The sequence below is a fragment of the Equus asinus genome, chromosome 24 (genome assembly GCF_041296235.1).
Source record: "Equus asinus isolate D_3611 breed Donkey chromosome 24, EquAss-T2T_v2, whole genome shotgun sequence".
NCBI lineage: Eukaryota > Metazoa > Chordata > Mammalia > Perissodactyla > Equidae > Equus > Equus asinus.
The window spans coordinates 52,385,390-52,408,516 of NC_091813.1; the positions used below are offsets into that span (position 1 = coordinate 52,385,390).

At 40.6% G+C, this 23,127-nt stretch overlaps 1 protein-coding gene across 1 annotated transcript in view; it reads left to right on the forward strand.

Annotated features, from left to right (window-relative positions):
- The window catches only part of SLC35F1 (solute carrier family 35 member F1), a 371,121-nt gene that overhangs the window by 301,729 nt on the left and 46,265 nt on the right, over positions 1 to 23,127 (forward strand). Inside the window, exon 4 of the mRNA XM_044757468.2 lies at positions 20,562 to 20,721. Coding sequence (XP_044613403.2) covers positions 20,562 to 20,721 — 160 coding nt within the window. The remainder of the gene's footprint in view (positions 1 to 20,561; positions 20,722 to 23,127) is intronic.

The following is a 23,127-nucleotide window of genomic DNA, read 5'->3' on the forward strand; positions in this document are numbered from 1 at the left end:
TTCCCACTTATAAGTGAGAATTTGAAAAGCTGCCTCCTGGTGTGGTCATGGGCATGCAAATGTAACACTGCATTCAGCAGTCCATGTTTCTCCACCAGCCCTAAGGCAAAAATAATGCAACAAATAATAACATGTTAGATTGTTCTGATCCTGTCACCACCTCCTATTGCAAACTCTAACACCTTCCTCAGTGAAGTTCCTCTGTCCTTCCTACAAATAGAACTTTCACTGGTCTTCCCACATTGTCAGTCCTGTCTGAGATTCCTGTGACGATCAGTCTGAGGTCCATATGACAATCAGTCGGCCAAGCTGGGACACCCACTACCTTAGCAATACCTCCAACATGTAGTAGATGCTCAATAAATGCCAGCTCCTTTTGCTCATTTATTTTCCACTTCATGTATTCTTTCCATTGATCCAATTTAGAGAAAAAAAATAAAGAAGATACATGTTGCCTAAAGCAGTCCACCCTTTCATATACTCTCACTCATGAGATACAGCAAATTTAAGATGAGCGATGAAAAATTGCACGGTTGCACGCAAAGTGATCTTGGTGAAAGTACTTGCTAGAGACACAAGGAGAAGATTAGGAAACCCATATCCCAACTGGCTTTGGCACTGATTGATTACTGGGTTACCTCAGGTGAGACCATTTGCCAGTCAATGGAGGCGAAATTTCATAAAGATTAACAAGAGTGCTTCTGGCTATCAACAAAATCCTTCCAACCCACTCTGTTCAGGAGTGAAAATAGCAAGGGAAATTGTACGAGCACATATGGCGATATCCTATTTGGAATCATGTTTTCACAGTCTCAGGAGCTAAACAAACCTTAAAGCCCTGGAATACTGTTGCTTGACATGTAAAATCAGGACAATTTTCTCCAGTGATACAGCTATACCTCCTTGTCTGCAACAAAATGTTCCTGAAATAATATTTCCAAATAAATTTTTATGAACGATTTATAATTTTAATACACTGGAAAATGCACAGAGCATTTCTTATAAATTGAAAGATCATTTTGTACTATGAGTAATAACTCGTTTGTTTCCTTAGGTATTCTTTCCATATGCCGAGTTTGTGAAAAGTAAAACTGTCCTATAGTCCAATGTTATGCCACACACAAAGATGTGTATTTTTCAGAGTTAGTGGCCACATTGCCTAGCCTGGCATAGGGGTGACTGGGGCGGATGGAAAGACTCAAGAGGCCCAGCCTTGATACTCACAAGGCTTCTTTACACTCACACAGAGCAAACTGGTATCCATTGACTGCATTAGACCTCCTGAACATGGATGTTCTCTACAGAATACAGACAGGGAGATTGTGGGCAGATGCTTGTACAAATGAACGGCTTTAATCAATATTTTCATTCATTTAAGTACGGAATTCCAAAGAGATTTAGTGAGCACCTCTGGGGGGTGGGGTGTGTGTATGTAAAAGAGAGACAGACACACAGAGACAGAGAGAAACTGAGACAGAGGCAGAATGAAAGCATAGCATTGAAAACAAAAGTTTTTAATGACCAAGTAAATAAAATTTTAAAACAAATTTTTCTTTACTTTGAAACTTTTGACTTATAAGCCTTGATAGAAACTAATTTTAATTAAATTTTTCCAAAGTCAGAGCGTTCCAATTAGCCATGCTTTAAGATCTTGCCAATTAAGGTATGCTCATTGGCTGAATGTGTTCACTTGGCCTTGAAGTGGTTTTTATAGACATGAAATCTTTTGATAGAAATTTAGAATCATGTTTTTATTTCAAGTCATCCCCCTTGAATTTCTCCAAGCAAAATTCTATAAATAACATCATTGATAGTTTCTCATCATTTTCTCCAGGTAATTCCCGCCTGGTTCCTGAAACATTGAAGATTATTAATAAGATGAAAGAAAAAGTGAAAGGTTTTCTGTGTTGGATAAGGATTTGAGGATTTTTTAAACCAATGATCTAGTTTTGGCTCATTTTAAAAGACAATGCTATATCCTATAAAGGATTTAATTAGAGGACACAATATGAATAGATAATGGACTTGAAAACAGCTACTTTGCAACAAAGAGCGTCCATCATTAGGCAATGTAGCGTGAGAATTAAGAGTAAGCAAATTCCAAATGGTTTAATTAGAATCCTCTTTCTATATAAGAATTCTCTTTGCTTTTTAAATATAAATGTCCTTGAAGTAATAACAATATTTTACTATATAAGATGCAAACAAAGTAGCTTAATAAATTGCAAATTTTATACATTCAAATCAATATTATCCCTCCAAGTTTTTATCTTTTGTTATCACACACTTATTCTAATGTGGCTATCATTGTTCAAAATATTTTAGAATTTTTCTTTTGAATTTGTCAGAGCCAGTTTTAAGTCATGCAAGTTTCCTTATAATTTATACATCCTTTGGATCCAGAAAGTATTATCTAGCTCAATCCAGCATTTTGGTTCTTTTCAAGAAATAAAACCTATTCTCAAAGAGAGAACAGTTGCATCCATGAAGGATATTCCACTGAGTGCTCCAAAGGAAATTTCAAAGAATTCAAAATGTTTTTGAGCAATAAGAGCTTCATTAAAATACACCCATGACCTTCCAGAGTGACTACCTTGAATGACAACCATGTTCAGATGAATGAATTCCAATGTGTTAAAGACTAGATATGTAAACACTTGCACATCCTGGTCAATAAGTGACAGTTTTCTTTCCCTTAAAAAAAAATACTCATTATTTTCAAGGCACACCTTTGATTATACATGAACATAGCTGGTGTAGTAGGCAGAATAATGGCCCTCCAAAGATGCAACATTCTAATCCTTGTAATATGTAAATATGTTACTTTACTAGGCAAAAGGGACTTGCAGGTGTGTTTAAATTGATGAAGCTGAGATGATGAAATTATCCCAGATTATCTGAGTGACCCCAATGTAATCACAAAGGTCCTTTGAAGAGAGGAGCAGGGGTCAGAGGTAAGAGGAGATATGGCAATGGAAGCAGAGGTCAAACAGTCAGAGAGAGATTTGAAGATGCTACACTCCTGGCTTTGAAGATGGAAGAAGGAGCCACAAACCAAGGACTGCAGAAAGCCCCTAGAAGCTGAAAAAGGCGAAGAAAGGGATTCTGCCCTCAAGCCCTGGAAGGAACTGTCAACACCTTGATTTTAGGACTTTTAACCTCCAGAACTGTAAGATAATGAATTTGTATTGTTTTAAGCAACTAAGTTTGTGGTCATTTGTTACAGCATCTATAGGAAACTAATACAAATGGAGACAGAATTTAATCCTCCCCACCCTACAGGCAGATTTGAAAGCACTGACCTTTCGAGGGCTTCCCCCAAGAAGAACCAAAAACACGGGTACAAGAGCAGGCTTCTCTTGCCCACCTGTGTTCGTGTTTCCATTCTTTGAGAAAAGGATTCTTCTGGGGACCTGTTCTCTCTTTATGGTTACTAAGATGCCAATCCTCCCAAGGCCGCCTAGATGGGCTCCTTGGAGGAACACTTTGGTGCTGTCTGTCATGGATAGATGCACATGAAAACACTACCATGCCATGACTGGTTGCATTTACAGAAGTGCCCATTTTGACTCAATCACTACACAGAATTCACCTGTAATAAATGATTAAAGTAGGAGGGTGTCCTTGCACTTAAAAAAAGAAAAAAATATGCATGGCCTGCTTCCCGCAGCAATACATTTGAAGGGATGTATTTGTTCATAAATCATAAATCACTAGAACCCTGTGAGCTGCTTTAAGACGGAAGGGTACAGTCTTAAAGCTGCAAGACTTTTTAAGACTCAGACAATGAGAATTCATAAAAACACCACATATGAGAAAATAGCAGGAGTTATTTCTGACCTTCTTCTTCCTGTCTTCCCTCTTGTTTATACCTTCTGAATTAGGGGCCATTTCTGACACAAGAGCCCTTGAACAGGAAGAGAGTGTGGTTGAACATTCTCTGGGGCCATCAAGTAGGGGGCTCTGTGATCAGTTTAGGAGCTGGACACCATCTGGGCCAGAGAATGAGGACAGGAGCTAGCAACTGCACGTGGCGCTCACCTTCAGGTCCTCATGGCTGAAATCATCTCAATAAGCAAACTCAATAAGTTTTAGGCAATACCAGTTACCTTGATAACAACAAATTTCCCCAGATGATCCAGAGAAATAGAAATTATTCATTCCCAGCTTATTCATTCATTCAGCATTTGCTATCTGCCAAGCAATAAGACAAACACCTCTGGACTTTGCTCAATGGCACCTTTTCAGTGAGTTCTTCCCTGAACACCCTGTTTAAAACCACAATCTCCTGCCTCATTCGGCGCTCCCTACCCTCTCCCCTGCTTTATTTTTCTCCATAGTCTTTATCATCATTGACATATTATACATTTTACTTGTCTGTCTCTTCCTTTGTAAGATTACAAACCCCCATAAAGGGGGAATTTTTTTATTACCTAGCCATTTTATTTTCTAGGATAGTGCCTGTCTCCTAGTGATGCTCCGTAAATCTGTTTGAAGGAATTAATAAAATACTGAAGGGACCCTACTGTGTACCAACCCCATCCTAGCTGCAGGAGATAAAACTGACTGCAAGAGAGAAAAATTCCTTTCCTTATGGAAGGTGACCATGTTTTAGCATGATAAGTACAATTCAATAATAAAGAGATCAATGGAAGCCTCTGAGGGGGCACCTAATCCCCACTTAGGAAGCCAGAGAGGGCTTCCTGGAAGAAGTACTATCTAAACCAAGCTCTGAAAGATAAGACCGACTGGGCCATACAAGGGGTCATGAGAGAGATGGACATGAGAACTCCAGTCAGGGGAACAGCATGTGCGAAGAAGTAAGTCAAGAAGGACCATGGCACATTAAGGAGGTAAAAATACTTCAGCATGGAGTTTGAAGAAGGAAATGGTCAAAGAAGAGAATGAAGGAGTAGCTGGTGATAGATCACAAAGGGACTTACAAGCCACTACTTAGGGAATTTGGGCTTAATCCTGAGAGTTTCTAGTGTAGGGATGACATGATGAGATTTGCAATTTAGGAAGATCGTTCACATGATCCAGTGAGGAAGGGGCAGACAGGATGGGACAAGTGAAGAGATTCTAAAGAAATTCAGGCAGCTAGAAAGACAAGACTTGGTGACTTATTTGATGTGTGGGCGAAGAAGACTGATGAATCTATGTTTTATTCACTCATGTACTCAGCAACTATTTATTGAGCATATACTATATACACTTTTCCAGGGGTACTAGACATGTAGCATGAAGATAGTGCTTCTTCCCTCATGAAGCTTCCCTTCCAAGTGATACTTAGTTTAGTTTTTATTCTCCATCTCTCTCACTAGGATGTGAGGAAGTGAGATATGCAAAGATGTGAGGAAGAGAGTTCTAAGCAAAGGGAACAGTATGAGGGTAAAGGCCCTGAGCATGGCACGTTTAAGAATGAATGAAGTTTCTAGTAGTAAGAGATGACATTGAAGAAGGAGGTAGGGGCCAGGTTATATAAGGCTATGTAAGTCAAGGAAAGGAGTTTGGATTTGTTCTAAGGAAAATCACTAGAATCTTTAGAGCAGGAGATTGATGGGAACTTGTTTGTATTTTCAGATCTCTGTGACTGTGGTGGAGAATTGATTATATAGGAGCGAGAGTGGACATGGTTAGACAGTTAGGAGGCCACTAACTGAAAATGTACAGTGACTTAAAGCCAAGCGCTGACTGTAGAGGTGTCTAGAGGTGGTAGGATGCATTTATAAGATAAAGCCAACTGGATTTTCTGAGTATGGGGAATGGGGAAGTTTGAGAGAAAAAGAAGAGTCAAGAATGATTCCTTACTTATTGGCCTGAGCCACTCGGTTGTACCATATGGTAAAATGAGAAAAACTGGGGAAGAGCAGATATGGAGCAGAAAATCAAGAGTTCTGCTTTGGCCACATAGGTTTGAGCTTCCTGTTAGACATCCAGGAAGAGCTTAGCATAGATGGCTGGGTATATGTATCTGGAGTTCAGGAGAGAGGTGGGAACTGCAATTATGGATTTGGAAGTCATTTTCATATGGATGGTGATGAAACATGGTCTGATGAGATCACCAATGGAGTGAGTATAAGTGGAAAAGAGAAGAAAGCTGAGCCCTGGGGCACGCCAACATTCAGAGACAGGGAGAAAGTGGGCTGAAAAGGAGAGGAGCCCATAGACCAGGAACCCAGAAAGGAGTCTGTGAAGGAGATATGAGAGATGAAATGAAGGGCAGAGGGGAAGGAGTCCCAGCAGGTAAGAGAGCCAAAAGAAGTAAGGAGTGTCAGATGCTGGGCTGAGTAAGGGAGGGACTAAAATGTCTCTGCTGGGTTCAAAAACAGGGGATGTATTTTTGAGCAATTTTGATGGCATTCGGGAAACAGAAGCCAGATTGCATTGAGTTGAGGGGTTGAATGGATGTTGAAGAGATGGAAACAGTGGCTGAATGCAAGTCTTTTCAAGAAATTTGGCAGGAAGGGAAGTAAGAGGTGGGTGACAGCCAAAGGGTGGCATATGCAGAATGTGAAAATGAGAGAGCTAAGGACTGAACCCTCAGACACACCAACTTTGAGGACTAAAAGGAACAAAAGGAGTCCACACAGAGACAGAAAGAAGGGCCAGAGTGGCAGGAGAAAAAAGACAGAGAAATGAGGAGAGGAGAGAATTCAAGGAGAGAGTGGTTAACAATGCCCAATGCTGCAGACAGGTTTAGTCGAAAGTGGCTGTGTAATGTAGCTTTGTTGATCATGGCAAAGGAAGTTGTCAGTATTGATACAGCTTGAGGAATGAATGGGGCCAAGATACCAGAGGCAGTGACAGCAGGTTAACCTTTCAGGAAGCCCAGCAGTGAAGAGGGAAAGATAAATAGCTAGGGACCAGTTGGACATCAAGGATGGGGTTGGGGCTTGATGTCCCATATAGGAAGATTTCCTATATGGTGAAGGAAAACAGCCAGCAGAGAGGGGTGGGGGTTGAAGATCCAGGATGGATGCAGAAAAGCTGATGGAACAGGAGCAGGGAGCAGGAGATGAGGATCCCAAAGAACAGGGGGCAGAATTGCCTTAGGAGCCAGGCAAGTCTTTAGGGAAAGAAACTGGCTGTGAACTGGAGGAAAGAAACACGCGTTCATTGGGAACTGTCCCCTTGGACCTGGGTGTAGAGTGTTTTGTTTGCTCTGGTATTCCCCACACCTGTCGCAATCCCGAGCATGCAGTAGGCGTTCTGTAAATATCTGCTGACTGAATAAATAAGTGACAAGTACAAGGTGATGAAAATCCGATTTTGCCTTTTGTTAATAAAACCTGGAATAGTTGAGTCAGACCTAGAAATAGACTCCAAAATGTACAAGATGTTTTCCTCTAGCTTTTGAAATTGTTTCTCCCTGCTGTTTTACGGGTGGGAGGAATAAAAAGTAATGCAAAATTAATGTAGAATTAATATTTTATCAGAAAACATTCATTTCCTTCGATAGGTACTTTGAAATGTGTACTTTCTTTAATGTTATGTTAATGCTCTTATGTTCATGAATTCTATAAATAAGAAATACAGGTTAGTAGTGCTTGGCTGACTTAAGGCAACCACTTCTCTGAGAACACTCAAGATAGCCACACAGTATCAGCGAATGATTGATAAAACAAATGATTGTAATTCTTTTTTTTCCCACAAAAATGTTGGATATGCAAGACAACAACATTATAACTAGGTTTGTGATTGTCTTCTTGGGCGGGTGTATCATATCATAGAGTGGATCTTGACGAATGGATGCTCGTTGAATGGGAGAACATCCAATGAATGGATGCAAAATATAACCATACTTTATGCTGTAATGATTGGAAAAGCAGCAGTTTCCACTCTGGCGGTGCACTTCTAACCCCCATACACTTTTTCTTATAACCTACACCTTCTTTAATATAAAAAGTGCAGACAACCAGTGATTACTTTTTCCATACCCTCAGTCTGCTCTCTCCCAGAGTGCTCACAATGTAAGAGAGAGCGCACAAGCCTGCTAGATTGAATTGAGGCTGGCTCAGCCTAGACCACTGGTAACTATAACTGGATCCTACATAATTTCTACTCCCCCTGGACTCTGACTGCTTAAACTCACTTTGTATAAGGCAAAGGGCAGACCTGAGCTCACATCTGGCTCTGACGCTTACTACTGTGTGACTTCAAGTAAGTTACCTGTTATCTTTAGTTCTGTTTCCTCTTCTGTAAAATGGGAAAAATAAGAACCTGGCATTGTACCTGGTATATGGTGGACACCGTAAATGTTAAATCCTTGCTGTCTACTTTTGGAATCTGGTTTGCTGATAATCAGACTTTCTTCTTAAACCTGATGAAAGCTCCAATGATGCTCACCCAGAAGGAATTTGCTCTCTGGGACGGCTCTGCTCTCACCCGAGGCCATTTCTCTGCAGCAGAGCTAGAGAGCGTGTCTCTTAATGATCTGTGTCTTCCGGTGGTCACCTAGATTTCTAGGTACTTGTCCCAGATTTTCAGTGCACGGTAGTGTCTTTTTTCTTTCTTTCTTCCTTTTTGTCTTTGAGAGTTAAGGCCAAAAAAAGTAAAGCGAATATACTTTAACAACTAGGAAGTTCTGATGAACTGGCACGAGGAAACACATGAAATTCACACATTTAAATCCTTATCAGTAGAAACGAGAAAAATAGTTTGGTGCAAATCTTTTTTCTAAATCCTGAAAATAGGACATTTCCTGGAAAATGGCTGTCATATAGTCAGCACAATAACACATTTTATTAGTTTGAATCATCTCTTGGGCAACATGGTAGAAACATGGCTTCATCCAATATGAATATTTTAAGACAGTAAAACCTAGACATTAAATCTTAAGGTATGGGGTTTGTGGGGGTGTCTACATTATGAATAAAATAGCCCCGTGAGGAAAAAAATCTGGAGGGGTGTGGGGGGAGGGGATTGTCTACCGGGAAAGTCTGTTCCAGATGAAAGATACTACTCCCCGGAATTACACCCCTGGTTGGATTTTCAAATGCTGCTGGGGTGGCTACATGTCCAGGCCACCGAATTAAAATGGTTCTTGATTGCGTGTGCATGTGCATTTCCCAAATTATATTCCACTCTCTTCGGCTGGACTGTCAGCCGGAAGAGGACTTTTGTTGTGTCTGTGTTACCAAAGTTTGTCTTTTTTAAGATCCTTCCCTGTTAATGCTTCAGTTTTACTCACAGAAGATGAATTTATAATATATATTACTTTTAGAAACATGGGAGATTTGCCAATTAGAAGCAGAAGAAGGGAGAGCAGGGACCTGTTCTCGCTCCTGGAATCACCTACCAGGTGCCTCAGGTTTAGCCTCTGACAGCTGGGCCCTGTGAGGGGAGCATTCTCCCTGTGAATAGCCGGAGGGGAGCGTTAATGAGGAGCTGCAGGCTGGCAGAGGAGTCGCTTTTGGGCAAAGAGAAATAGAGGGAGGGATGAGGTCACCTCCTCATTAAGCTCTACCACAATGGGAGCAGTTGAGTAGCGGTTTTTTTGTTTTGTTTTAATTTTTTTTTTACAAACCATCAGCTTCCCTTGAGAAAGACTGATCTGGCTCTTGTAGATTTTTTACACTCTCATAACGTGTTGTTTTATATATTTTGAAAGTAGTATATGCTCCAGAGGAAATTTGGAAACCACAGAGAATTTTGGGTGGTGGGGTTGTGAAGATTTAGTTATCTTATTCAAAGATAACCATTGTTAACAATTTATTCTTATAGATTCTCATTTTCTCCTTCTAGAGGTTTTTTTTTTTTTTGAGGAAGATTAGCCCTGAGCTAATATCCACTGCCAATCCTCCTGTTTTTGCTGAGGAAGACTGGCCCTGAGCTAACATTCGTGCCCACCTTCCTCTACTTTACATGTGGGACGCCTGCCACAGCATGGCTTGCCAAGTGGTACATAAGTCCATGCCCAGGATCCAAACCACCAGGCCACTGAAGCGGAGTACACAAACTTAACCGCTGCACCACTGAGCCAGCCCCTCTCCTTCTAGAGATTTTTGTGGCTAATATTATGATATGTAGATCCTTAATCAAGAAATGAGCTTTTACATGAACATGTATGTCACTCAAACCAAGTATGGTCTGGGAGGAATGTAGAGGGACTCCTGTTCTCCCCATGATACCACCCAGGTAGAGGGAGACTTCCATTCCCTTCCAAACGCTGGGAGAATAGAAGGAAACTCTTCCTCTCTCTCCATTCCTTCTTGCTGCACCCCAAAGGGGAAATAGCTAATCCAATAGCCAGTAGGGGACTTTACCACTTGCTGGGGTTGTTATGCCTTAAAAGAAATCAAAAAAGGAGGGAAAAAATTGTCTTCAAAGTATTTCATTTCTGCCTGCTTTAGGGATTGGTAAGGACTAACTTGCTGGAAGGACCCCTGAGACAGAGACCAAGGCTTGGTAACCATTTCCCCCAGTATATCTGCCTAAGAAAGTTTAGGCTAAGTTAAAATTGCAGTAGGAGATAAAAGGCAACACTGCCTTCTGCAACCCAGGTCTAACTAATACAGCTGGTGTCTGATCTCCATCTGGTTCCTGATCTCCATCTGGTTCCTTGAGTCTCGTGGGTGAACCATGTGAAATTGTCAATATTCAACCAATGTGACCTATAAAATGGCCATTCTACATGGATCAAGCTATTATTTTCTGCCAGATAGAATCCAGCAGAGAGAAGAGAAGTGATTGGAACCACAAGCATCTAACATTAAAGAAGAAACAGTGCATGTAGCATTTTAGACACAAAGACAGCCTCTAAATATAGACATTTTATCAGAGTGGAAACATAATTCTATTCGCTGTTTTTCTGAAGATATTTAAGAGCCATAGGTTAAAGATAAAGAACAAGCCACGTTGAGTTTTTAAGTCTTAAGTACAAAATGGGAATGCTATGGAGATTTCCTGAAATACCTGTTTTTAATTTGCAGAACAATTCTCCCATCTTAGTTACCTAGATTCCCTGGTCATCTTCATCCATGTTACAAAGTATATATGCATATAGGTCAGAAAACATAAAAATACCGTGATACGCTAACTTTGTAATGCTCTGGTGGTTTTTTTTTTTTTCCCATGAATTAAAATAACTCTTTGAAAGGGGTAAATCTAAGTTACAAAGTTGATCTTTTAAGAGAAATCACCTCCTGCTTTGGAGAAAGAAGTAGCCCACTGGTCTTTTTCGGCATCTCTAGGCAAAGCTACTCATTCTTTTTGAAATAAAATGAATTTTGTTTATACTTTGGATTAATTTGGTGAATCTTTGTATAACTAGCTCAAAGAAAAAAGTTAACAGTAGTCTAAAATATAACATTTACTTTAAGTGTTATGTGACTGCCTACATTTTCTGGTTTGATTAAAACAAACAACCTCTGCCATGTTTATCTGACATCAATATCACTGTGCCCTTTTTGAAAAGTATAATTTATCTCCAATTGATATTTTCCAGCCGCTATAATAAATGCAAATATCTACATTCAAAATTTCACTGGAAGTTCCATAAGAGTTTAGAGAAAGATATAGATTTTCCCTAAAAGCCTTCATTTAATGTTTGACAATGAGATAATAAATATTATAAAAGCTCTTTGAAATCCCTAGAGTTTTTTTAAGTAGAGAGAGGGGTGAAGACTAAAAACTATGACTGTAAATTTCATCTGGAAGAAAATGCAGACAAAAATAGCTAATTTTGAAAACAATGAATAGTGAAAAGCAATTTGCCTTAGAATACATTAAAATGCAGTTGTAAAGCTACAATAATTAAAGCAACATAATACTCTTGATCATATGGTACTAATATGGCCCTAAAACAGATCTTAATATATACGAAATACATTACAGAGAGAATATTACAGACCAAGAAGAAAGAGAAAGATTATTCAACAAATGCAGTAAGAAAATTGGTTATAAGAACTCAGATTAGATATTGACTTAGTCCCATGCAACTAAATACTCCAAATGAATTAAAATTTAAAATTTAAAAATTTAAATTTTAAAAGTCAAAACTTAAAAATGAACCATAGATAATTAAAAGAACATATAGGTGACTAATTGGCCGATTTGGGGAAAGGGAAGAATTTCTAAAAATGAGCTTATAGATAAATACTTAAAACTTGTTTATCTCAAAAAACATTGTAAATAAAATCATTAAAAAACTATAAAAATATTTTCAACAAATATGACAAAGGTCTAATATCTTTCATATATAAAGAGATTTTATGTATAAGTTATAATACTAATACTTCAGTAGAAAGAAATGAATCTGGAGCATGCGTGAATAGATCGTTCCCAAAAGAAATACAGATAATTAATAGAAAATGTAGATTAAAAAACTTTGCTTCATCAGTATCACATAACTTAAATTTAAACAATAATTAAATTTAATTTGGGGTATAAATTGGAAACTTTTAAAAGATAATGCACAAAGTGGTAGGAGTACACTAAGATTAGAACATTCATCCTCTGAAACTGGACAAGTAAATAGCCACTAACTTCCTGGAAAAAAAATTGGCAGTATGCATTAAGAGTTCTTAAAAATGTATATTCTTTAACCCTGTACTTTCAGGCTTGTAATCTATCCTAAGGAAATGTTCAGAGATATAGGCAGAGATTTATATACAATATATTCTTTTAAAGTATCATTTATAATTAAAAAGAACTGAGAACAAATAAAATATTCAAAAGTAGAAAAATGATTCAAAACAATACTTTATAAAAATGTTGACAAATTCTCAATTTAAAAATCAGCAAAGGATTTGAATAGACATTTTTTCAAAGAAGACATAAAAATGGGCAATAAGCTTATTAAAAGATGCTCAATATCACTAGTCGTTAGAGAAATGCAAATCAAACTCATAATGAGATAACCACTTCACACCCACTAGGATGGCTAACATCAAAAAGACAGATAATAACAAATGTTGACAAGGATATGGAGAAATTAGAACCCTGGTACATTGCTAGTGGGGTTGTAAAATGGTGCAGCCACTTTGGAAAACAGTTTGGCAATTCCACAAAATGTTAAACATAGAGTTATTATATGACCCAGCAATTCTCTTTCTCAATATCTACCCAAAAGAAATGAAACCATATGTTCCCCACAAAAGTTTGTTTGCAAATATTCATTGCAGTATTATTCATAATAGCCAAAAAAGTAGAAAAAGCTTAAAGGTACATTAACTGAGAAATAGAGAAGTAGAATGTGGTCTACAGCCTGTAGAATTCTCTACATCCATACAATGAAATATTATTCAGTAATAAAAAGAAATGAAGTACTGCCGCATGCTACAACATGGACGAACCATGGAAACATTATGCTGAATGAAAGAGGTCCGTGTTATGAAAGGCCACATATTTTATGATTCCATTTGTATGAAATACCCAGAATAGGTAAATCCATAGAGACAGAAAGTAAATTACCGGTTGCCACAAGCTGTGAGTAGGGAGGAATGCAGAGTGACTGCTACTGGGTACAGGGTTTCTTTTTGGGTAGGGTAAATGTCCTGAAATTAGATAGTGGTGATGGCTGTGCAACTCTATGAAACACTAAGAACCACTTCCATTGTACACTTGAAAAGGGTGAATTTTATGGTACATGAATTATATCTCAAAAAAATTGAGCATGATAAAGTATTTACATTACAGGTTTAGGATTTAAAACATTTTTTAAAAACAGGAGGTGACTATCCACTGTGTGAGCTTATTTTTAATATGTGATCTCAATTGTTTTTTGAAGAAGAAGATTCACCCTGAGCTAACTATTGCCAATCCTCCTCTTTTTGCTGAGGAAGACTGGCCCTGAGCTAACATCCATGCCCATCTTCCTCTGTTTTATACGTGGGACGGCTACCACAGCTTGGCTTTTTGCCAAGTGGTGCCATGTCCGAACCCGGGATCCGAACCCACGAACCCCAGGCCACCAAGAAGCAGAACGTGCGAATTTAACCACTGTGCCACTGGGCTGGCCCCAATCTCAATTTTTTTATCCCCAAATCGGAAGGAAATACATCAAAATCCTAGTATTTATTTCAGGTTGCTGTGATGATGGATGATTTTTATTTTCTTCATTAAATATTTCTATACTGTTTAAGTTTTCTACAAAGAAAATGTCTTGAATATAAGCGTGTGTGTGTATACACATATATGCATGTTTATCTAAAGAGTGTTGTTTTGAATAAAGGAGTTTCTGTATGCTGATGAATTTTCAAATCCAAGAACAAATGTAGGAGACAATGGGTCAAATGTAAGCACATATTTATGGACTAAAGATAAGTCTAATAAAACCGAATTCCTTCATCAACCAGTACCAGAGGAGATTGGCGATACCAACCCCATAAAGGTGAAAGAGAGAGAGACAGAGAGAGGGAGAGAGGATGCAGTAATCCAATGGCAAGGATGATATTGAGAGGGTTACTATGGTATCACACCACTGGTGAGGTTGTTGGACTTTGGGTGATTATGAGATATGTCAGGGGACAGGATCTATATTATTTCCCATATTTAATCACTTTGCATCAATCTTAAGAGTCACATAGCACAACTGCATCTAACTGTCACCTTATAATTCCATGGTGGTGATTGTGCAATGAAATTATTTGTAAGTCAAAAATGTTGTATCATCGTAATCATCCAAGTGCCAGCTGGCCTCAACCAGCCAAGTTGACGTAGTGACTCTCAGAGCTCTACCATTTAAGTTGCACCCACAAAGACATTCTAGACACATAGACACACATCAACTCCATATACTCACAGATAAAGATGTAGATACACATCTGCTAAAGTCGAAAGGATGAAATTCATATCTTGTTCAAGAAATAAGTTAAATAAAGTTAGTGGAATGGCAGGTGAGGAAGTCATGGGAGCAGCGGAATTAGAGAAAAGCGTAAGGTCAGGACAGGTTCGTTGTTTCATTTATCTCGCATTTATTGGGTATCTACTACCAAAACCCAGGTTCTGAGTGAGACAGTGGAGTAATGTACAGAGGAACGGGACGCCCTCTCTTTCCTTAGGAAACTCATCATCCTGTAAGGAGTTACTACATTTACTCATTAAATTTTTTTTCCAGACCACTTTCTCTGGGCGCCGCCAGGCTCTGTGATAGAGTAGCTACAACCGTCCCTGCGCCCCGGGGGCTCACAGTCTAAGGAAAAGACAAATCATGACCACAGCCAAGTGCGCCCGGTGCGCCGCGGGCGCTGTCGGGGCGCAGAGCCAGCCTGTTACATCAAAGTGCACGGAAATCGTTTATAGTAGAGGTTCCCGGAGAATAAGCACCAAAATAAGGAGCCCCGCCCCCCAGGAGATTGGGGCGTCAGAGCAGCCAGCCGCAGGTGGGCGGGCTGGGAGCCGCTGGGCGCCCAGGCGCGGTCGGCGCGGGCTCCGGGCAGGCGGGGACGCCGGGTGGCGAGCTGGGGCGCTGCGCTGCTCTTGCCTCCCCGAGGGAGCGATCCCGGGCGGAGTGGGAGGGGGCTTGCAGGAAAACAGCCAGGGAAACAGAGAAGCCAAAGCTTCCGTGGGCCGTGGGGACGTCCTCCTGGTGCCTCCCCGGGAGCTGTCACAGCCGGCACACCCCGGGGGCAGGGGTGAGGCAGGAGCACCGCCGATCCACCCGACTTCCCCTCTCTGCTTCTCCTCGCCCTCCTATCCCACCCTCTAGAGTCGTGTCCACCTCCAGTGTTTAGCCTGCGGAAGGCACTGGCCCCTGGTAGGGTTTCTAAGGAGAGGCCTCAGCATACAGCTGCTCTAGGGCCTGTGCCTTTTCTTGCATCCCAGACTTAGAGATGTGACCTCGCTTGGACCAAAAGCTTGGAAAATACTCTGCAAAACCAGGATGCGACGGAGGATATCCAACTTACGGAGGCTATCCACCAACTCTAAGGAGGCTCGACAGTCTGTGAAAGCAGATTTCACTGATACACAAAGAATGTGTCGTCTCCATGAGACTGTCCATTACCAGAAACGTGTAGTGAGCATGTTAGGGTGCGGAGGGACTTAGGAGTGAGCACACTTTTGGAAGCGTGAGTGTCCGAAGCCAGATGGAGGTGGTCTGGGGAGTGTGGGCAAATGGAGGCGGCATAGAAAAGAAGTCAGGGTTTGGTGTGTGTGTGTGTGCATGCACTTGTGTGGGAGAGTGCATAATCAAGTGTGATTAAAGAGTGCAGGGAGAGATCCAGGGGTAAGAGATTAGCTGAAGCTGAAAAGAGAGAGAGCAAAAAGTTAAATGATGCTGCTGTCCTACAATATACACCTAAGAAATTTAACATTATTTGATATTGATTTTTAGGACAACTTCTGTTGTCCTAAAAGCAATGTCAACACAGACATGTGTTTAAATTATTTGAATAACTTCTGGAAGCTGCGCTTGAACTCTGATCTAGGAGTCCAGAGACTGTTTTAGCCCAGACTCTGACACTAACTTGCTTTACTCTGGGACCCTCAGTTTCTTTATCTGTAAAATGGGTATAGTCATAACTCCCATAAAGGGCTGTTAGAAGATTAAGTAAAAATAACATAAGTGTATTGCAAACTATAAATGTAAACAGTACAACCTACTGTAAATGTTCTTTAAAGCTACCAAGTTCATATAATAGTTCTAGCGCTATCATGATGACTTCAGAGAATTTGCCCTAGGCGAAGCGTGGTGTGCCTCAGTACCTCCATCCATAAAACCAGATAACTTGGGATCCTAGAGCTCTCTGGCAGGTATCACCTGAGGATTAATGACGTAGAAGAGTAAAATTAGTTTAAATCTCCAGGGGGAGGAGATGCTATTTAAATCTAAGGGGTGATGAACACTTTTCTTTCCAAAGTATTCTTAATGTTCTTTGAGATTTCTCAGAGCATAAGATGATGATGAAATAGAATTCATTTGTTTATTTTTTGGTATACTATTTTATAATTTCCTTTTGGATCTAGAAATGTATGTGAAGAAAGGTAAATCTACTAAACAGGTTGATGACAGAAGCAGAAGGGTTTTTGGGGTTTTTTTCTTCTTTTAACAGTCCCAGTGCTGGGCACCTATTATAATTCCTCTCTCTTTTATTCCTCTAACACCCACTTTGCTAGGGAGTTAAGCTACCAGAAAACTATTGGAAAATCATTTTGCCAGTATGTTTTATGCTTTATGACCACAGGGAAAGGTTGGAGCCAAAAATCACTAAAAAATAATAGCCTGTTTGTTAACAGCAGCTCCCAAATGGTTTCTTTTCTGTAGTTACAGATACTGTGGTGAGACCTCCACTTGTAGCAATTCCTGTCCTTGATCTTCATTAAAATATTGTTCAAAAAAGTCATTACACAAGTGCCGGTCCATTAGCACAGCAGTTAAGTTCGCACGTTCCACTTTGACGGCCCGTGGTTTGCCAGTTCAGATCCCAGATGCGGACATACATACCATTTACCAAGCCATGCTGTGGCAGGCATCCCACATATAAAGTAAAGGAAGATGTTAGCTCAGGGCCAGTCTTCCTCAGCAAAAAGAAGAGGATTGGCAGCAGATGTTAGCTTAGGGCTAATCTTCCTCACAAAAAAAAGAAATCGTGATACAACTACTGCTGATGCCAACAGTTTGAGTTACCTTGAGTGCAACACTTCACCTCTTGAAACTTCTGAGTCCCCAGCTTTTAAATAAAGCCATTTCAGCAATTCTAAACTGGGAAGATACTGCCCCCACGGGGCGCTTGTAAATGTGTAGGAGCATTTTTTGAGTGGTCAAGACCCAGCGATGCTAAATGCCCTGCAGAGAGTATGAGGCAGTCCTGCAAAATGAAGAATTGTCCCACCCAAATGCCAGTAGCAGCCTGGATTATCTCTAACGTCTCTTCTGACAGTCAGTGATGCCAAGTGGCTATCCATTCATTAATTCATTCAACCACCCATTATTGATTCCCTACTGGATGCTGGACATCAGCCTCCCAGCTGAAACGTCCCAGAAACCCTGGCTTGCCTTGTGTCCTTCTTTCCCCTTCTCTTCTTTCTAAAAGTCCTCCCCACCCATTGGATCACCTGATACTCACAAATAAGGATTTTTTGACTCATAAAGTTCTTTGAGGTTTCTAATGACCCTGAGAACCAAAAAGGCTTTCTCAGTGCTCCCCAAAGATTGGGTGATGGCCTGGTTTGCCTTCAACTCCTCCTTCAGGAATGGAGGCCTTCTGCTCCACTGACCGAGGGCTGCCAGCCAGATAATGAAATCCCAATTGTGGAGCATGTGGCTAAATATTTCAACTGTTGATTCAATCATTTCTCATTTTTAAGGCGAAACACCAAATGTTTTCTGCCCAGTGAACAGTTTTCACTGGCAAACTGAAATTTCCTAATAGACTTAATTGGTATTTGAAGCCGTTTGTAAAACCTGCCTTGGAGCCTTTTACCACTTCACGTAGAATCATTAACTTGCTAATTAACTGTGCAGTGGGTAACGTGTGCTGTAGTACAATCCTACCAGCCACCACCCCTATGCATAGCTCCTCCAGGAGCCCTGTGACCTCTGGCCTCAGCCCCCAGCCATCAAGGTGTTACTCAGCATTCCCATGACCCTTCCTTACCTTAGCATCTCACAGCAACCCCCATCACAGCTTAGTGTGCTGATTGCTTGTTCCGTTTTGCAAAGGAGAAGACCGATGCTCAGAGAAGCGTGAGGGTCTGTCCACATACAAAAAGCTTTGCGGATAGAGGGATTCTGAGTGCTGGTTACAGTGCCAAAAAGCCAGTCCGATGGTGAGGGATGCTTTGTGAAAATAAAAACACTTTTCAGCCTTTACTGAGTCTTAGAGACTCCATTTTGATGTTACTATTATTAAAAATCCTGCTATATATTTGTTCAATAACTATTATTGGATGCTTCTCATGAACCCAGCAGGGTTCTGGGTACTGGGAATATATTCTCAGATTTCATGGACCTCCAGACAAGTGGGAATGTCAGACATTATACCAATAATTCCATATTAATTATTATTGCCTGCACTACAAAGGAGAAGCACAGGATGCAGGAAAGCATTGAACAGGACCCAGCCTAGCCTGGGGACCCTAAAGGCTTTCTTTCACAGGCAGTATCTAAGTGAAGGCCTGAAGAAAAAAGAGGCAGGAAGTTCAAGCATTGAGGTGAAGGATTCTAGAAGGAGGGAGATGCATGAGTGAAGACCTTGAGGCAGGCTGGTAAGGTCTTGTTCCAAGTAGGAGAGGATTCTAGTTCAATTAGGTGGCAGAAGTGGGAAAGGGTGGCATGAATAGATTTGAGAGATGTTCAGAAGATGGAATTGGCAGGACTTGGTGATCAAGAGGATGTAGACAGTCAGAGTGAAGGAGTATTAGGGATCACTGGCCTGTATCTGGCTACTGGGTGCTAGGGCCCCTTGTTTAGGATTCTAGCAGAGGACCTCTACTGGGCAGTGGGCCAAGATCACCAGTTTCTCATTTGGTATGTAGAGTTTGAAGTCCTGTGGGACATCAGTTCGACTAGTGGAGACCCTGCTTTGCATGGAGTATCCAAAGGACACTGCGTCTTACCAGGGTGTGGTAGAGACAACCAGTTCCGTGGAGCCCAGAGTGCAGGTTATAGAGTGGCACTGAGGCCCTCGTAAGTTACAAAATGTTTCCATGTGTATTATCTCTGAGCTTCACAATGATCTTTGGAGAAAGTCCAGTAGGAGTCATTATCTTCATTTTACTAACAAGATATTAAGGCTTCCTGAGTTTGTAATTTGCCCAACATCACACTGCCATGAGTAAGGATCTAGTACTCAAATTCAGATCTTCTGGCTCCTGGCACAGAGGTCTTCCCATTTACCACATTATCTCACTACAGGTCTGGGACAAACTCTCCACCAACTCTTGGAGCTTCTATGTCAGATGGAATCTTATTATTTGTGCAAAATACATAAGAAATGAAACCAAAGATTTTTTTTCTATACTCCGTTCATGCTTCTGTTTGTCTCTTTTTTTTTGCTCTTTTTTACAACAGTATTTTTTAAGTATTTGTAAAGTTTCAAAACTAATATTTGTATTTATTTTTAAAGCAATTTTTTTTCCTGTAAGAGTGAAATTTCAAGGACAAATTAAAGTAACTTTTACTGGTCGTGGGGAGACAGTTGTCTGGGAGAAATTAAGTTCACCTTTTGTCTAAATTCTAATAATTTATAAAACATTATTAGACCTCTGCCCCCTCACCTCCCATTCCCAGATATACTCCTAAGGTAGCAGGACCATCTGAAGTGGCTCAGCGTATTCTCCCCACAAATGAGGTGTTCCTGTGGAGTCGGCCAGGGTGCTTAGGGAGCCAGGATGCCGAGCTGCCCTGACACAGTAGGGGCAGGAAAATCTTCCTCACCAAAAGCCTGTCTTACTCGTTAGCCTTCTCCCCTTTTCCTCAGAGCTTGCGGGATCCTTAAGTAGGGTTAGTTTGTGTTTGTTTCAGAGTCTATTTTAATTGCATCAGTTCTGGGTCTACACAAAAGCTTAGGTTTAGGGGAAATGCCCTTTCTCCAGAGCTAAGTTATTTTTCTCCACGAAGTGGAAAGCTTCCCCATGAACCTCCTGGTGTTGTTTGCCTTCCTCCCTCCCAACAGCTCCTGGACTGTTTTGTGATCCCAGTGGTCATTTTGCTCTCCTGGTTCTTCCTGCTGATCCGGTACAAGGCTGTGCATTTCATCGGCATCGTTGTCTGCATCCTGGGAATGGGCTGCATGGCGGGAGCAGATGTGCTCGTGGGAAGGCATCAGGGAGCAGGTGAGTCTCTGAGTGTTCGCCAGGTTGCTTGCCTCTGTGGGTAAGGCCAAAGCAAGACGTGGAATGTTCATGGTTGAGTGGAAACTAGGAAGCTGGTCTTCCACGGGTATGTGTCTTACTTATGTTAGTCACCCCACACCTAGGATGGGGCACACAGGAGGTGCTTAATACGTGTTTCTTGAGTGAATGAAGGAAGCAAAGTACAGGTTTTATACCCTTTTACATGAATTCAGAAACATTCAGAAAGTGTTTAAAGCTGAGAGTCAGGACCCACTTGCAGTGTGTTTTGGAGGCCAGAGCTGCCTGGCCCAGACCAGCTGGTCAGAGATTGTGTCAATGGATCAATCCACTCCTGAACCACAGGGGCCTTCCCGACCCTCAACACCCCCCAACTCTTTCTCTTCAAGTCAGAGAAAGACTGAGCTTTCAAACTACTGGGTGAAGGTTGGTATATAGGTCTAAGCGTGGATATTTAAAGTTTGAAGACTAGATTATGAATACCCAGTATTTTAATGAGGGAGAGCTAAGTTCAGTCTCCTCATACAGAGGGTTTTTTGTGGTTTTTTTGCTTATTTGTTTTGAGGGGAGAAGTATCAATCACAGCTTATAAAACCACAAAGTAAAGCTTCAAGGTTTACTCATCAAATTGCTATGAATCTGCTAGGGAGCGCTGATCCAGGATGGTTTCCAGAGGACTCTTTTTGAAGCATTACAATTCTTTAAAATACACCAAAATCATTGTGCTACAGAAAGTGTTAGGGGGGGCAGAAAAAAATTACCCCCTTTGTTAACATTGGGAATGGAATCAAAACTACCCACTTTTCTATAGTTCTTAGAATTGATCTTTCTTGTAGGGAATTGGATGATGAAGAGTCAAAATTAGGAAATTTTTCTTTATGAGACTAAGTCATGCAAAGTACCTGAAATGAACGTCATTATGTTTTTGAGTTGCACTGTAGAACATTATAGCTGAAAGGGACCTCGTTCAGCAGTTTTACATTTGGCACACAAGGAAGCTGAGAATTGGGGAAGCCAGGTGAGTTGTCCAAGGTCTCGGACCTGAAAGAGCAGAGCTAGAACCCAAGGCTCCTGACCTCAAGGGCAGGCTTCCTTCCCTCCCTCTCCCACATTGCTGGGAGCGCAAGATACAACACAAAGCAAAAGAAAGAGATGGTCCCGGCCCTCACAAACCACTACCTACACAACATAATCTGTCCCCACCTCAACAGGTGGGCTAAAAATACACACACTTGCTTTTCCCAAATTCTCGTCTATGACACAATGGTTGCTTGGGATTTCAATAGAAGTCATATGAAAGGGCCGGTTTTATGCTCTGTATCCATAGTGATCCTAGTATGGGAAATCTCTTGGGACCAATCAGATGGTATTTTTGCCTGACACAACGTGGCCAGTTTTTCTAAAGTCACAATTTAATTATACTTTCTCAGCTTTACTTGAACTATGTAAGCACAGACTAAGAAGAAGCATGTGCCCTTATTTATGAAAATTCGGCTTTGCCGAGTCCTAGCCCTTCACCCTGGCTATGATCTTGCATTCTGTAGTCAACAAAGACAATTGTCCTGATAAATCTGGATGTTTAAGCCTAGAATGTGAAGCTAACTTGAATTGATTTCACTAGATTGTATTCACTAATTCTATTAAAAAATGTTTTCTTTATGTCAAGTGAAGTGTTAGGAAGGGAGTAGTACTATTTAGAAAAAGAAAGTCCATTTAACGGTATTTCAAAAGTGGTCATTTTTTATAACAGTGCAGAGCAGCTAAAACATATGGAGCGGTGTTTTGTCTGTTGGTGTGAATCTGTTTAAGACCCACAGCAGCAGCAGTTTGGTGATATATGAGGTACCAGTGTCAACAGAATTAAATTTTATTACTGTTGAGTACCTTTCATGCTAAAGTAACGGTGCCCAAATACATGATATGTTTTTCTAACGGCAGCCCAAATTTGGGACAGTGTTGGTCCAAACAGTGTTGGACCTGCTTTACTTCTATAAAAATATTAAATTAGGTAGAAATTTAAGCTATCATATAAAATGTTTTGAAAAAAGAAAAAGATCCCTCTGGTTTTGAGGACAAGATAATCCTAAAATTGGTGTGCATCATTATGAAAAATATTCCATTTGTTTTCACCTTTACCATAGAGTTGGTTCAGCTGCGTTAATTAGCCAGGGACAGAACCTGTCTAAAATACTTCAGGCACTCATCAGAACTTTAATCAGTTATTCAACTCAGTATGAATGGTCATCACCATATCAAGAGCTTTTCACAGGAGAAGAGAATGACTGACTTGATCTTTTTTATATTGCTTAATCCATGGTTCACCTTAGCTTGGGACCTTGAAAATTCTGTCCTGAAGAACATTGATATTGGCCTTTTCAAAGTTACTTT